General features: G+C 43.8%; 1 protein-coding gene across 4 annotated transcripts; it reads left to right on the top strand.

Moving 5' to 3' along the window:
* The first annotated feature begins 578 nt into the window (after positions 1 to 578).
* Positions 579 to 12,097, top strand: PNLDC1 (PARN like, ribonuclease domain containing 1). 4 transcript variants are annotated; one of them, XR_003541421.2, is made up of 19 exons: positions 579 to 659; positions 1,204 to 1,261; positions 1,385 to 1,458; positions 2,398 to 2,431; positions 2,555 to 2,678; positions 3,317 to 3,405; positions 3,689 to 3,795; positions 5,170 to 5,249; positions 6,073 to 6,210; positions 6,825 to 6,894; positions 7,138 to 7,223; positions 7,472 to 7,527; positions 8,576 to 8,643; positions 9,492 to 9,545; positions 9,759 to 9,801; positions 10,337 to 10,419; positions 10,885 to 11,060; positions 11,229 to 11,327; positions 11,908 to 12,097. XR_003541421.2 is itself a non-coding variant. In XM_027724732.2 (19 exons), exons 1-19 carry the CDS (start codon positions 584 to 586, stop codon positions 11,978 to 11,980), a joined length of 1,602 nt encoding a protein of 533 aa, XP_027580533.1. In that variant the 5' UTR covers positions 579 to 583; the 3' UTR covers positions 11,981 to 12,097. The 4 variants fall into 4 exon arrangements, 2 of the variants coding, with proteins under 2 accessions (XP_027580533.1, XP_027580532.1); XR_003541420.2 differs by having other exon boundaries at positions 10,337 to 10,453; XM_027724732.2 differs by having other exon boundaries at positions 8,579 to 8,643; positions 10,337 to 10,436.
* Positions 12,098 to 16,311: the final 4,214 nt, after the last annotated feature.

Below are 16,311 nucleotides of genomic sequence, written 5' to 3'. Positions count from 1 at the left end.
TTCCCCTAACTCATCCTTGTAGGTTTCCGGCAACCCTGACATTGTAGCTGCTTAACCTTATAGGCGTAGGAGGAAAGCTGAACAAATACTATCTGTAGGGAGTAAGAAGCCCGATTGTCTCCTGTGGCTGCCTGCTGCTTATCCACAGACTGATGCTGTCAGTGCCTCTGGCAGGTGATCGGCATTGAGTGTGTTCAGGGTATGTGAACCCCTCTGTCAAGCAGCACCTGGTTCAGAGAGGCCAGGCTTGGTCAGTGCAACTCCCGTACCTGCGTCCTGGTGCTGTGCCTTGCTGCTACGTGTTTGTAGGCTCTGGGAAAGGAGAAATAAACGCCACGGTTATGTGCCGGGGTTTAGCAGCGAGCGGCGTGAGCCCGGCCCGGTTCTGGCATCTGTACTAAGCCCTCAGAGTTCAACTGACATGATTCTCAAAAAACATTCCCCTCCTTTGTTCTCGCCGCTCGGATTATCCTCGAACCTGCCGCGGCCCTGCCTTTCCCATTAGTTACGGAGGACGAGTCCCGCCGCGCGGGGCAGTGGCGGGCACGCAGGCGCGGCGGCCAGGGCTGCGGGGAGCCCGGCGATGGAGGTGGGCGCGGAGGGCTTCGCCCGGCTCCTGCCGCGCCTCAGGCGCCGCATCCGCCGCGCCGCCTTCGTGGGTGAGCCCCAGGGGTGTGAAGAAAATTCAATCCCGCCCGCCCGCTCCGAGCCGTGCCCTCGGCCGCCGCTCCCCTGGGGAGGGGCGCGGCTTAGCCTTGTCCGGTGTAGGGGCGCCAGCACTGGGGTGTATTGCAGCGGATAATGGCGCTGCTGTGCAAAGAAACAGCGGCCGCCGAGGCCCGGAGTTTAAAACTGGCAGCAGGGATTGGGAAGGGAGCCCTCGCTGAGATGCTGGCCTCGACTCGGAGGGCTGGGGGCTCCGGAGGTTATGGGGTTGGGGGGCACACACACTGCTCAGGCGGAAGCCAGCCCCTCCTGCGGGACGTGTGTGTGGCCGTGCCTCGTCGCCTCATCCTGCCACAGGGATCAGGGAGCTGGAGGCTTCAGTCCCACAGCAGTTGGTTGCCTTTTCTCTTGAGCCTGCCGCCGGTGGGTTTGACAGAGGTTGCGGTGGAGAAAAGTGTTTGAGAGAGCCCCGTCCTGGTGCTGGTGAAGTACATGCCTCAAATTTCAAATTCTCTTGTGTTGTTTCCACCTCAACAGCCCTTGATACGGAGTTTACTGGCTTGTATTCAACTTTCCCACAAAGCAGCGAGCCCAGGTAAAGCTGTTGGACTTGAAACGTGAGGGAGACTTGTTGCTCTAGCTCTGTGAGAGAGCAACCCGTGTGTAACAAACCTTCATGTGTCCGCTCTCCTTTCCCCAATTCTGGTTTCGTTCCTAGCCTGTTTGATTCCCCTGTGGAGCGGTATCTGAAGATCAAGCAGAGTGTTCAGCGCTTCACTGTTACTCAGCTTGGTGAGTGCTGCTCTGACACAGAAATTGATCTCCTGAGGTCTTACAGGTAACCAGCCTTTTGCCAACAGGTGGGTCCTGTAGGTGGCTCTGGCCTTAATATACTTGTACAGAGACTTTTTTTTTTTTTCCGCTCTCTGATGTTTAATACTATCAAATTTTTAATATTTTAAATAATGTCATGTCAGGTGGACTGAATACTTTTTACTGGTCTGAAGTTGATTATATTTAAAGGTTGCAGTTAAAAATATAGGGCTTTTAAAGCGGAGAATGCAAGCAAGAAGCATGTAATGGCAGCTCCTATTCAAAGCCATATCATTTGATATAGTGCGTGAGTAAGGGGACTATCAGAAGAAAATGAAGGCTGCTATTTCTGATACTCCTAAAATAACAAAAAAATCAACATGAGAATGGGCCTGTGGAGGAGGGCATTGACAGTTAAGAACCAAGAAGAAATCAAGAAGAAAGCTCCAAAATCATTTGAAATGTTTTTCAAAGCCTTAGGGTATGTAAGATGTTAGTGTGCCTTTTAGGGATTAACAGAAAAAACCCAAAACCTGGGAAGTTAAACCCATGTTTCAGTACTCTCTGGTGCCCATCTCCTTCCAAACATTTTTGTATTGTAGTTGGACCACAGACCCATCTATGCATGCATAGTTAGAGACTTTGATCACCAACTCGCCTCTTGGCCATTGCTCAATCTTTTTTATTTAATCAGACTTGACTCCTTTCCCCTTTCCTTAGCAGTAAAGGCTTGTCCTCGTTCAGCTCTCAGGGAGCTGAGGAGTGGCCTGGCAGTTGCTGTTAAGATTTGCACTGTGACATTAGTGAGTGGAAAACATGTACTTCATGAGGGCTTCCCCACATCTCTTATCAAATTGCACACTATCTGTAGGCATCCAGCTAAACTTTGCCATCTGAATGGATGTTTCTTTCTCACAGGGCTGGCAATATTCTCAAAAGAAAATTCAAACAAGTAAGTAGAAAAGCAGTTTTCTGTTATAATGAAGACAGTGCAGTTGAGATTTTATACATTGTCCTTCTGCGGGGAGTTATTTCTTGTCATTATCTTCGAGAGATATTTTTCTTTTCATTTTAGGTATGTGGTGCATTCATACAACTTTTTTCTCTTTCCCTCAATGCTGGGAGTTAGGGATGTTGAATTCACCCTCTCTGCGTCTAGCATTCAGTTCCTGTCTCATTATGGCTTTGACTATAATAAGGTATGTAATCTCTCTGCCAAAAATCCAGAAGATAGGAAATCTCTGCAATTACAGAAGAAATCAGGATTAGTATCCTAAACACTATGTTTCTGGGGTAAATACCATCTTGCTGAATGCATCATGCAGTTCGTTATCAACAGGGATAGTGAGTGCTGTTTTTTCTGAACCAATGTAGAGGCAATAACCACATCTTTGTCAGTTTAAGACAGATTTTCCTGCCTCAAAAAACAAACAAACAAAAACCCCAAAACCCCACCTATCTCTGGTGAGCTGACAAGTTACTAAACAGACCCCTGTGGGTGTCTTTACTAGCCATGAAGATGGGGAAGTATCAGTTTACCTGTGTCTTATGTATTGCCACATTTCCCATAAAATTCAGACCATGTTATCCCATAAGAGTACTAGCTTGCAGTTTTAGACAGGAAGCATCTGGTATCTTGACACTTGGAAGTATCTTATTAAAGGAAAGGTAAAAGCAGAGCAAAAACAATTATTCCAGTTGACAAAAATCCTTTTCTTTCCTCCATACGTGGATTGCCTAGAGTTTGTTTGCCCTGGCTAACCTGCTAATTCTCTAATGTACTGCAGGAAAATCCAAGGGAATATAATCAACCTGGTGTTTTTCTTCCCCCCCTCAGTTCCTCAAAGATGGAATCCCATACATGAATGAGGTACAGGAGAAGATCTTTAGGCAGCATCTCTTAGCAGGTAGCTGGACATTCTGCAGGTGAGCACTATTCAGAGAGGTGGCTCCTCAGTACTGACTCTGTTGATGGCTCAGCTTCACTCAGATGATGTTTTGTAGAAATACTGAAGCCTGTTGGTCTGAATGCATTGGTGCCAGCAGTTCCAGCATGCTGTAGTCTCTCTGAACCAAAACTGAGATCACAGGATACAATGTGGAGAATTGGGTGAATGTTGGGAAATGATGCTTTTGCATTCCCACAGCAAGGCACAAGGCTTCATCTGTAAAGAGCATTTCTCACACTGCCTCTTTCCCCCTCATCCAGCACTAGTGCTGCGAACAGAGATGTGCTGAGGAAAGTTATTGATGAAGTGACCTGTTGGATAGCTGTAGCAGAGGAAGAGGAGACTATGATTCTGCAGGATCTGAGTGGTATGAAACAGGGTGCCCCCCTTAGGCACCTGTGGGCTCTGAGTGGCTTCATCACTTCTCTTGAACCTCTGGGGCTGCTACTGTCCTTTGCTGCCCATTCTCTTAAACTGCTCTCTTGAGAGGGAAAGCACCAGTGCCCATCCTGCCTTTACAACTCTTTACCCAAGTTTACACCTCAGTTCCTGTCAGGAGTTCATCTCTGGACTCTGCTTTTCTGCGCTATTGGGGTGGTGGGTCTTTCCGAAGTGGATGTCTCGGTGCTTGGAGCATGCTTTGTTGTACTTGACTACTGTGTTGTAATTTTGTGCTTCTTCAGAGCAGCAACTGGAGAATTTGTAGTTGCTCTGAATCAGGGTAACCTTTGACTTGCTTTAAGTCCTGGATGATCTGGTTTTTTGTTTATTTTCTTCTCCTTGGAGAAAGGAAAGGCATGTCACCTTTCAGGTGCCCTCTCCTGTCGAGCAGCAAGGAGCACCATGGAGACACATACACCAGTGGGGATAAGCAGGCTACTTACCACCTGTGCTAGGTTTTGAGAGCAGTATAGCAGAGTTGAGGAATTTCTGTGCTGTTTTGAAGAAGTTGAAGGACAAGGAATTTTAGCAGGGAATAATTTGTAGGGTTGCTCACAGAACCCAAAGCTTAATCCTTTAGGTCAGGGAATAAAATACAGAAAAGCTGAGGAAGGACAGAGAGTATTCAAGACTTTGTCTGTTGATGTTTTTCTGCAGAGTTTGGAATAAAAGGGGTGGGGACTGTGCTGTTTTTTATCTACTTGGTCAGCTGTAGTAGATATGGTGCTGATAATAGAGTCTGGCAATGGTGAGCACAAGACATTTATTTAAGTAAGCAGTAAGACAGATTAAGGCGTCTCTTTGAATGCTGCTCAGAAGAGAACTGGGTTAGTTCCTTATCAGTTGTGGGGGAAAAGGCATTGGTACGTGTCTTGCATGGTTGGCTTCTGGTTCTGTTGCTCTGAAACCTTCCAAAACCACAGAGTGTCTTTTCTTCAGAGGAATAGCCTTTCTCTCTTTTCTTTTCAGTTAGTCTTATCCTTTCTTCTGTGTCCTTACAAAAGATTATTTGCCTGAAATTTTCACTGTGACTTTTTTTTTTTGGTGTGGGTTTTGTTTGGTTTTGGTGGGGTTTTTGTTTGTTTGGTGTTTTTGTTTTACTTTGTTGTTTTGTTTTGTTTTCTTTCTGTCATTGTGTTTGGTAGCATACCAGGATTATAGTTCAAGAATATTTTCTATACACTGGAGGAGAAACACCTAGTCAGTCCTTCTGTCTAGAAAAATGTGTTTTCCTTAGAGGATTGTCTGCACCTCTGAAGCTTTTACTACTTTTTTCTTTTTCCTTTTGTTTTTATTGCAGACTATCATGTGCTTGAAGTTCAGCTGGTTCTGAGGCAGGCTCTCCAAAATGTTTGGACAGAGCCTCTTGGAAACAAGAAGGTGAGATGGAAATGTGGACCTTTTTGTCTAGACAGATAGGACTGACATTCTTGCAGGGATTTTGAAATGTTGCTTGTACTTTTAATGATAGGCTCTAGGCAGAGAAGACAATGTTCTGGGGAATGTTGATTGTGGGATCCCAGGAAAAGGTATACAGAAAACTGAGCAACTCTGGTTTCTATTTGTTCGGTAGCCACAAAATACATTGAACTGGAATGCTTATCCTTGGGGCACTTCTGGAGGGACCCTCTCTGTGTCTTTACTAGGTTTTTCCTTCAATACCTCCACAACAATGTACAGTTTTAGTCTTTTTTGTGGTTTTCCTTTGCTGACTTTTGCCACGTAGTTGCTTTGAAGACTTTTACTCTCTGTTACATGATCTGCTGTTTTGCTATTCGCTACTGCTATTTAGCATTTGGTGCAATATTTTCTGTATTAAACGTATGGCTGTGGACTTCTCAAACCATGGCATGAGTGTGATACCAGTCAGTTGCTTAGAAGTTGTTTACAGAAGTCTTTTTTTTTTTTTTTTGTATTAGTCCTATTTTGGTCTGATAACCAATGTCAACCGTGTCAGATTTACTAAGCCTTCTCATCTGAAACATTGCCTTTGGGGACTCAGTTTGTGTGATTGCTGTTTGTTACTGAGTTTTTGATGCAATGAGCTTACCATATTGTTATCAAGTTAAATTGAACTATGTACAGTTTCTCTGTCCTTTGCAGCCTTGAAGCTGAACTTGTCCTCAGTATTACTGAGCCCCAGTAAACAATGTACATAAAACTAACATGGCAGGCTGAGATACCCAATGACTGTTCTTTCCAGGTAATGGTGAAAAAAGTGAGTCCACAGCATCGTCAGCTTCTGGAGAACTCTTCCTGTGACCCCTGTCAGATGGAGCTCATTCTCCTGTCTGCCCGGGGCTTCACCAACCTCTTCCAGATACTTGTTGAAGCCAAGAAGGTAAAATGCCTTATCCCTACTCTCATTTTCCATGTCTTTTTAATTTGCTGTGTTAATTCCAGTCTTAAAAATTCCTGGTGTTACACAACGTGAGTCACCATCTAAGAAAACTGAGCAGATTCTTGCCTTTTGGGCAAGTTATGCTTTTCAGCAGGTGACAGACCAGTTTGTTGGACCATGTAGACCATTGGTCTGACTTTGTGTGGAAATTCTTATGTTCTGTATGCAGTTTATTGAATGGATTTCAGCTTCAGAAGACTGCGGGTGATGTGCAGGCAAAGACTGTCCCTGCCCTTGTGAATAAGTGTATAAATCTGATGGCTGGAACATTTTACCAATGTTCAGCTGAGCTGAAAATCCACCTAGCTCCTTAGATCCACTGAAAATAGAATGCTGCTAAAAAAATACTCTCCTCAAAGTCCACAAGTCTGATTTCCTGGAAGCAGTAGTCTTCCTGTGAGCCTTGCAGCCTGAATGACTCCTGGGTGAGCATGTGTGGATCTGTCTAGTGTAAGAAAGGGTTACAGCTTTTGGGCTTGCCTAAAGTTGGTTATCTCTGAGCTCTTTTCAGAAATGTGCTCCAATGGGCTGTTATGTTTGTGTTCTTCCCGTAGCCCCTGGTGGGACACAACATGCTTATGGACCTTATGCATCTTCATGACAAGTTCTACAAGCCCCTTCCAGGTAATGCTGTACATAGGTGCTGCCCCAGGCTGCTGCCTTTGCAGTGGGGGTGGAACAGGAGGCACAGTAGCCTTTTGCCACCCCACACACCCAAAAGTGGCAGTGACAGTTGGCTCTTCTGAGCCCCAGCTGCTGGAGCAGTGCCTTGTTGTCTGCTGTCAGCTCTGTTTCCTATGAACTTGTGATATCATTGGCTTGTCCCCAGTTTCATGATGCCTTTCTCCACATGTGTTTTGCTTTCAGAAAGCTATGAGGAGTTTAAAAGGAACATTCACAACCTGTTTCCTGTCATCATAGACACCAAGACTATAACAAAATCTATGAAGAAGGTGAGATGCACAGGTCTCTTAGTTTGGAGTTAAAGCTTGTTTTTCACCCATAAGAGAGGGTATCTTTCCTCATTGCGCTGTGGTTACAGAATTGGAAGCAGTTCTCAGTGTTGCCCTGGGACGTTCTAATTTTAGATCTCATTTAATGAATCATCAGTCCAAGTAACTGAGCTCTTGCTGAGGTTAGTTACCGAGTGAGTTAATGAGGTCTGTCTTGGTTGGTTTTCTAACACATTCTTCTTTTCTAGAATTATCTGTTTCCTCGAGTATCTAGTCTTTCAGAGGTGTATGCAGTTTTGTGCAGGTAAGTGGTGGGCAATATAGCCTTCAGCAATCCCTCTGTTTTCTTTGGAAAGATATTTCCAAGTCAGTCATTTCATATGTTCGTACTTTCTCTCCTCCCAGGTGGTTTTCAATTGGTTTCTTGTCTTTCTAGATTCAAGAGCAAAAAATGCACATCTTTCTTACAAAGTAATTGTGTAGTAAATTATTTGTTGTAAGTCACTTCTGATATTGTATCACCATTACTTCATGGGTCACAAATTTGGTTTTCAGACAGCTGTACATGCAACTTGAAAATTAAAATGTTCTGAAATGAATAAGTTTCAGTTCTTGGTGAAAATACATCCTAATTTCAAATGCCTGCTCCTAAGAGAGGGCTGCTCTGAGCCCAAAGCAGTAACTAAATACAATGTTCAATTGGAGAACATGAGTAGGTACCATATCTCATGAGCTTAGTCCGATGTAGTAGAAGACTTCTCCTATTTGACACTTCTTTTGTGTCTAAGTTTTTTTATGTTAATTTTGCTAAGGAAAGCAAAATTTTGCCTGCTTCCCCTTACCCCCTGCTCCCAAGAATGAGATGCAAAATGAGTATTTGATCAAAACAGTAATGGGATTCTGAGGTTTTGTTTGCTTGTTTCTTAGCAGTTTCAGACTACAGATTCTCAGAGTTTTTATGCTTGTTTGATCTTTCTTTTAGTTCAGTCATTCTGTGGGTGTCTGTTTATCCTTCAGGGTTTCCCATTCAAATAGAACCCTCTAGTCAGCCCCTTTCCTTGGAGTTTTAGTTCTGCTCATATTTTAAGGTATGCAATTAGACAAGATTTGCTGGTTACAAGTTTTGAGTGAGGGAAGAAGCTGAAGAAGTATTTAGGAGTTCGTTTTCAGGAAGAAAACTGGTAGATATTATTCAGGTAAACATTTTAGCCTTTTCATGGAATACTACCAAAGTTCCTTTTAAAGTCTTCAGTAACTTTTTCTGAAGTGAAGCTACAGGTCACTAGAGAACAGGAACTTGTCTCTAATATACTGAAGAAAGACAAAAATCTTACATATCAACTTGTCTTCAGCAGCAGCCTAAATCCCAAAGATCCACTGTGGCCAGTTATAGCTCTTGCAAGTGACTGCTCAAGATACGGTATGTTCTTAAGCAAATCTTCAAAGTGGGTAGATAAAAGAGGTTTGTTTTGTTTTACTCTGTGGATGACCACATGCAAAGTATGGGTGAGTGCCACTGGGTCAGCTGAATTTGCACAGAGGTGCTGATACACATTTTTGTCCAGATCCAAAGCCTGGGCTCCCAAGCCATGTTCTGCATGTCCCTGGTACCTGCCAAGGGTAATGCAGGGCAGGTTTGCATCGTGCTGCGAGCACAGACATTAAGTTGAGCTGAGCCTGACTTGAGGCTGTGAAGAGTCAGTAGCACTTGGAAAGGGCAAGGGATGTGGGGAAACAGCTGTCCTAGAAGGGAAAGTAGTGGGAGCTAATGACAATGAGGTCCTGGAAAGTAAGAGGAGCTTGGTGGCTGTTGTGTGTGCAGGGTTAGTGGTGCTGTGTGTGCAGGAGGTTGTGTCCAGTATGTGGTGTGATACTGGCTGTGAGGCAGATGTTTTCTGGCTTCTCCTGGCAGCTCTGCAGCACAGAGCCTCCTGTGTTTTGAAATAGTTCCCATACCATCAATAACATACACAACACAGTTTGATGTAGACCTTCATAGAAGTTAATTTTTTCACGTGCATCTTGCTAAGCTTTTCAGACATTAATGTAATTGCTGCCTTTTTGTTGATATTGTTTTAAAATACGTGGGAGAAGCACAGACTTTCTACAGTGTAAAATTTTCAGGTGAGGAAAGAAACAGCTGAGGGTGGGGGAAGAAAAACCCCTCCAGAACAGTAGATCTTACGAATGTTAGGATTCTGCAGTGCCGCAGTTTTCAAAGCATGCTAAATGTGTTTACTACTTTTTGATTTTGTTGGACGCTTACAGCTGAGAAGGAATCTCCTCATGAGGCAGGCTATGATGCATTTCTCTGTGGTTCAGGTAAAATGCTTCTTAAACACTCCTTCAGAGATTGTATTGGGACTTGGCATTTCCTTTCCTGCTCTGTAGCTCTATTTGATACTAAGAAATATTTGTTTATATACAGTCTGTTGCTCTTAGTAACTTAGCTGCACTTTAGTGAATTTTTGCTTTCTCTTTTTTTAGGTATGTTTCTTTAGCTTTGTTCTAATGCCATCTCATTATTCCTTCTAGTTCTTCTGATGTCAGCTCATTTGCTACTGTGCAGATCCACAGAGTAAGTGTTTACAGAAAATTGTGTTACATGGATGGTCCTATGGAAAGCAGTCATCCGTTTGCTCTGGCTGACTTTTTGTTTTGCAGGCTGTCCTTCCTTTTGGATAAAAGAAAGTGTTACTGGAAATGTCATGTTCTAATTGGATTTTTATTTTATAAATCTGAAAGTAGTAGATTTATGTCAAAGCTGACATTTTAAAAATGAAATCAGGGGCCACGCGATGGCTCAGAGGTTGGGAAATGACATTGTGAATTCTTTATTCTTGAATGAGCTCTCTCAAGTTCAGTTCACTTGGGTAAGGGTCAAATAATTTTCCATTAGTTTCCATTTTTGAAACCTCTGTGAATCAGTGCCTTCAGTTAACTTCATAAGAGGCAACTGTTCAAAACCCTTCCTTTTCCTTACAGCTTTTTGACATCTGTAGATGCCAAGATCTAAAATACCTATTTTGTCACTGGTTGAAGAGCTTGACACTGTGCAGCAGTGCAGCACTGGGGAGAAACAAAACTTTGTTCTGTTTTGTTTTTTGATTTAGGGATTCAGTGGAGGCTCATCCTTCTTTCTCACAGTATCTCACCGTGTTAGCTGAGCATGTGAACCAAGTGAATTTCATACGAGGTGGTGTTTCAAGCATTGTGCGTATGAATTTCAGGTCTGTGACTAGTTTGCGGGGTGCATAGGTCAGTAGCCTAGCTGGTGGCTTCATTAGAGGAGAAGAATCCACCAGTGCTGGAGCCCATCTTCACGGAAAATTGTCATCAAACAAGTGACACAATGGACCTCTTGAAACAGCAAATGAATTGAATTTCTGCTTCGTGAAATGTTTTCTTATTGTTATTCTGTAAGATGGCACTAGTCAGTTTATGTTGCTGTTTCTCTGGTGGTTTCTCCATGGTGATCATGAAGAAGTTTGCTTTTATAACTGATGAATCTTGGGACAAAAGAAAAATAATTTTACACCAACAGCTGTATTATACAGCTGTGTCATTTATTTGTCACGTTTTGCATATTTTCTGATTATATTTGCAGTGCTTCTGTAGTATTTCTGAATTCAGATATGTCTCAATATTGTATATTTTCCAGAATTTTTCTGGGGAAGATGCTCCCTGCCATCGTCCCCCTGCCTTGGTTGTTCATGTCCAAGGCTGGCCAGGCCTGAATGAGAGACAGATTTACCAGGAGTTTAAAGGTCTTTGTCACTTTGATGTCAGACGGCTTTCAAAGAACCAGTTCATTCTGCTCTCCAATAAATATAAGCAGTAAGTTGTCAGAAAGTCTTAATTTTTTGTCCTTTGCTCCTCTGATCCAAGTCTTCGTCCCACCCTCTCTCTGCTGTAACAGCTCTTAGATAGAGATTCCTGCCCTGAGATGTGGGATGCTGTAAGCAGCCTGCAAGCCCCAGCTCAAGACATGTGCTTTCATTGCAGCGTCAGGCTCGTCCTGCGGGATTACAAGCACCACCCTCACCTGCCGGTTTCCGTCTATCGCCACTGGAGGCACTCTCCGCGCGTGAACTGCCTGCTGCAGTGAGTTGCGGGAAGCACAGGAATGGGGAGCGGGGGAAGCATTCTTTTCAGGGTCCAAGGCCCTGTCACAGCAGCAGCCTGCTGCGCATTTGTTCTCCTGCCCCAGCCCCTCAGGGGAGCGAGGGGCTCAGAAGCAGATTTGCTTGCTGACTGCTGGGTGGCTACTTGGGAGTTTTCAGCCCTGAGCGACTGGACTGTAATCTTAAATTGAATTGAAGGTTAACTGGGAATGTTACCCCATGAGTAGCACATAACTGTGTATGTGCTATCATAACAGAGAGGTGGTTATCTTATTGAGTGTAGTGCCATCTCTAAAAGGCTTGATGAGAGGGATGCAGAGTCTCCCAGGTGTGGGGTGGATGTGGTTTTTTTTTTCCTACAGCCGAGCTGAAAGCTTGATAGTGGGAGATATTTCCAGATTCAAGTGCACTCTCCTTGTGAGGTGGTGACAGTGATGCTCATGAAGGATGAACTTCTGGCCTGACATGGTTTGGAAAAGAATCTCAGGGCTTAATATGACCAAAATTAAACCCTTAATATAAGTAGCCTAACAGCATTTTATTATTCTTGCCCTTTTTAGAGTCTCTGGTATTGTGGCACTGTGGTCTCTCTTGGCCTTTGTACTTGGAGGAGCTCCTAGCTGTTCACTCTAAAGGACTGCCTTGGAGATGAGACATGAGGAATGCAGATCTTATTTCTTGTATTTGTCTGTTTTGTTTCATTTCATTCAATAAACTATGAGCAAAAAAACCAAACCTCAAAACTATGAATACTGTTTGAATTGCTTTCTTGCAAATGTATTTTTAAAGAGGATGTGTAGGTTTCCAATTTGTGATATTTTGTAATCTGTTCAAAGCATCGTTCCCTGCTCAAGAGGGAGATGATTCTTTCAATGCCGAATTTACTTCAGTCCTCTGTTGGTTCTTCACAGCTATTCATAACCCCAGTTTGTTCCCAGTGCTTGTGCTTGATGCATAAAACACATTTCTGATGAAGTTCAGGAAGTTATGAAATGAAAGAGGGTATTTTTAGGTTCAGTTGTAAAGCAGGGGAAATGTCACTGTTTACCAAATGAAAATGGGCAGAGTTGATGGAGAAACCACTCTTGGGGCTCATGATGAATTCTGGGGACTAGTAAATAAATTGCAGTGCTGTCAGTTGCCATGTGCAGTGGTATTTTCAGTGGCCATGTAGCTGAAGATTGACACAGCTAAGCGGAATTTATCAGGTTCCAGTTTGTAGAATATGCACAGGTCAGGTGAGTCAGCACGCATTTCTGTTTGCTTCTAGTGCACAGCACATAAGCAGTCCTTTACCCAAAATAGCATAAGACATGCTTTGTGGATCAGTTTCTGTTGATATAGCTGGAGTATTTGTCAGTTCAGGAACTTTGGTCTTCAGAGATTTTTCTTATTAATTTCCTTCTCTTCTTAAAAACAACCTGCTGATGCAGGGTTTCCAAATAATGGTCCCTAGATGTCATTAGTCAGATTTAATTGGATGGGGCCTGTGATCACCTAATAGGCAGAACCTGCTTTGAGTCGACTGTAAGGTGGGAGTTGCTACAGGGGACCTTAAGGCAGCAGCATGGCACTGTGGTGTGCCTAAGGATCACATGCTCTCTGCTCCTGAGGGGCTGCTGCTTTGCTGCTCCTTGGGAGACAAGGACAGCACATCTTCGGATGTGGTTCTTGAGCTCTGCACAGCTCGTGGTTTACAGCTCTTGTTTCATACACAAGCTCCTAGCAAGATAAGTAGCTGACTTCTTGATGACTTTTTTTAACCTCTTAAGTGATGCAGTAGCATGTGTTTTCCTATAAAAACACTCTTCTTGGCTTATGATCTGGGAAACATTGTTCTGAGACCCCTTGTTCTCTGGGGTCTGGATTCATTTGGCTACTTAAACAGGAGGAGACAAAGCCTCACTTGCATCTAATCTTTACAATCTGGGGATCATTAAGCTAGAGGTTCTGTTAGTTCTGAGAAGCCCAGCAGTATCGAAGGGAGCGTGCATTTTGAAGGAACAAATTGTTTGTTCTGTCATTAAATTTTGTTCCCTTCCTCCTGCTTTCTTCTCTTAGTAGCACACTGGCAAATAATGAGTTAGTTCCCTGCAGTGCTGTTCTCTCTCTTGGCTTACCCTCTAGAGAAACACACTTCCCTGTGGATGAAAGTAGAGATCCTTTCATCCTTTTGGGAGAAATAGCGTATGGGTCTGACCATGGCTTTTCCCTTTCCAAGGAACAGACACACCTCATGTAGCAACATAGTGTAGTGAATCAAGAGAATTGGCTTTCCTCCATTACAGCTGGAAGAAATTACAAGTAACAATTGCTGTAGATTTCAACTGTAAATCTGTTAAATTTATATGCAGAGTAAATACATGAAGAAGAAATGAGACCAGGTTGAATATATTCTGATCTCCTTCCTAAGGGAGAATTTACAGAAACAAGTTGCCTGTCTGTAATAATTGAGGGTCACTTGCTGCTCAGAGCCTCTTAAAGAGATTGATCAGATGTACTAGCAGTCAATTCCCATGGAAGGAAATGCATTAACTGGGGACTGGCCTAACAAATCAGAGCAGAAACATTTGGCTGTGGGAACAGAGCTGCAAGTTTTTCTGAGCAGGTGTTCATCAAGGCAAAATCTTCCTGAACATGTCACAGAATCAGAGAATATTCTGAGTTGGAAGGAATCCACGAGGATCATCAAGTTCAACTCTTAAATGAATGGCCCATACAGGGATCAAACCCACAACCTTGGTGTTATTAGAACCATGCTCCAAACAACTGAGCTGATGTCATGTTGATCTGGCCATTCCGACTTCAGCCATTTCTTTTGCTCCAGACTAGGGCATTGTTACTAATTGAAGTTGGAAGTATCAAAAGTATTTTGGGTTATGCTTGTTCCTATGTGTCTTCTGCAAGGAGTAGGAGATACTTTTGATTCTCGTGAGGCCAATTTAAGGTGGTGCAACCTGCCTCATAACTCTGGCTCTGAAGAGGTGCATGTCAGAGCTTCAGCTGGCAGGGCTGGCAGCTCAGAAAATCAAGCCTGTCTCCCTGAGACAGTGATAAAATCACAGCACAGTCCCTAGCAGCAGTAACAGCACACCTGCTTCTTAGCAGTATGAGAAATTTGTGCTTTAGATGTAAGGTTTGAAAGGATAATTCCAACCTTTGATGCAACAAGATGTTAAAATTCAAGCTGTGAAGGTGTACATTAAAATTGTAGCCCTACAAATGGAGCACTGTAGATTGTAATATGTCTATTTCCAAGAACAATTTGATTTTTGATACGTTGACTTTTTTTTTTACATATTAAAGATTAAATATGTGGGGTTTGAGATAACATCTCCGCTTCAATGGGGAGGTATGGAAAAGGCAAAATTCTCTAAATATTCCCCTGTCCTTGCTGCTGCTGCTTATGGCTTCAATGGTGATATGCCAGATACACAGTGGCACTGGAGGAGAGCAGGATTTAGCTCTTAAAAGGTATTCTTTTCATATGGAAGAAAATTTTATATACTTCTATGTTTTGTAATGGTGTGAATCAATGATTCTTCTTAACATAATGCTTTCATTCAAAAGACATCCCAGCCAAAAACCTTGGTGCATCTTGGAAGGGCAAAGTTGTAGATGTCTTGCTGGATGAATCAAGTGCAACAGCCCAGTGCCAAGTGCCAGCATCACTTACCCCCCTCGTGGGAGGGACCCTCACAAGCCAGAATGTCTTTGGCTGTATCACAGCACCAGAGCTGGGTCAGAACTTTGTGTGCTGATGAAGCGAGTAATGAATTTTCCATATGCCTTAAACATGGGAAAAGCCTGCTGTGCAACTGCTCTTTTAACACATTTTTGTGGTGTTCTTTTATATGCAACAGCAAATCTGACTTTTCTTTTCTGGTTTTATCTCCCTTTTTCCCATGGCTTTTCCCAACAGCCCCTCTCCAACTGGTTGCTGTAGCCTACAGGACCAGAGAACCACCCCAAGAAGACTAATAGAAGGGGCAGTGCATGAAATGGTGTAGGCATATTTCTTCCAACAACATTATGCTTAGGGAAAAGGGGATGATTACACCCAGTCTGACATAAGGGACCATTGGAAGGAGAGTGTTTTGTCAGCGCAGTCCCCCCAGAAAGGTAGCTGTGTTAAGGAGACGCAGACCAGCAATGCTGGGGAAAGCACAGATCTCTGATCCCTTGCTTTGCTGGAGATGTGGCGTGCCTCCTGGTGGGGATGGCTGACAAATGAGATGGCTGGCTTGCAGAGCTGTCACCTGAGCTAGCCCACACATCCCCAGGAGTGCAGTATTTTACACAAGTATGTGTAAGCACTGAGGATTTTGTTACAAAAGCTGTAGCCGAGCAGCAGGGAGGGAGGCAAGCTGACTTCAAGTCCCACCTATGCCCCCAGAGACAGGTGGAGCTCATGGAACAGAAGATGACCAAGGATTGCTGTGGTGCATGGACTGGAAGGAGAACATATGTGGGCAGAGGTGATGGAAAGACTTTTCTTCCAGAGGCCCCTGAGGAGTTGTGAGTTTGTTGCAAGTAGGAGGCCATGAAAAATGGGGAAGAGTTGTAGCTGCCAGGCTGTGTGGGGGATGAGAGAGAGTTTATGCCCTGTGTCTCTTCTCATGCTTTCTGTTGCTGCAGAAACTACTTTGTTTAAGCTTGTGGTTTTAACCGGTTTTAACAAAACCAGTGCTTAATATTATGTGAGTGCCTTCGGGCTTCCCTTATGGGAAAGAGCTTGGCACAGTCCCAGCTCTGAGGGGTATCTGCGCTGGGATTGCTTGCTTTTAAGCACAGGCACTCTGTGCAGAAGCACTCCTGCCTGACATTCAGATCCCTGCCCTGCAGCTTGGGCAGGGGAATGAGACTCAAGATCCTTGGGGAGGAGGGATTCAAATGTGCCTTTCCCATCAGCATCCTAACAAGTAGGTGAGTAGTTGAACGCTCTGGCAATTTCTCCATAGCCG

The sequence above is a fragment of the Pipra filicauda genome, unplaced genomic scaffold, assembly GCF_003945595.2.
Source record: "Pipra filicauda isolate LSUMZ 115617 unplaced genomic scaffold, ASM394559v2 scaffold202_size1376763_pilon, whole genome shotgun sequence".
In the NCBI taxonomy this organism is placed as follows: domain Eukaryota; kingdom Metazoa; phylum Chordata; class Aves; order Passeriformes; family Pipridae; genus Pipra; species Pipra filicauda.
This window is presented reverse-complemented; position numbering and strand designations above follow the sequence as displayed.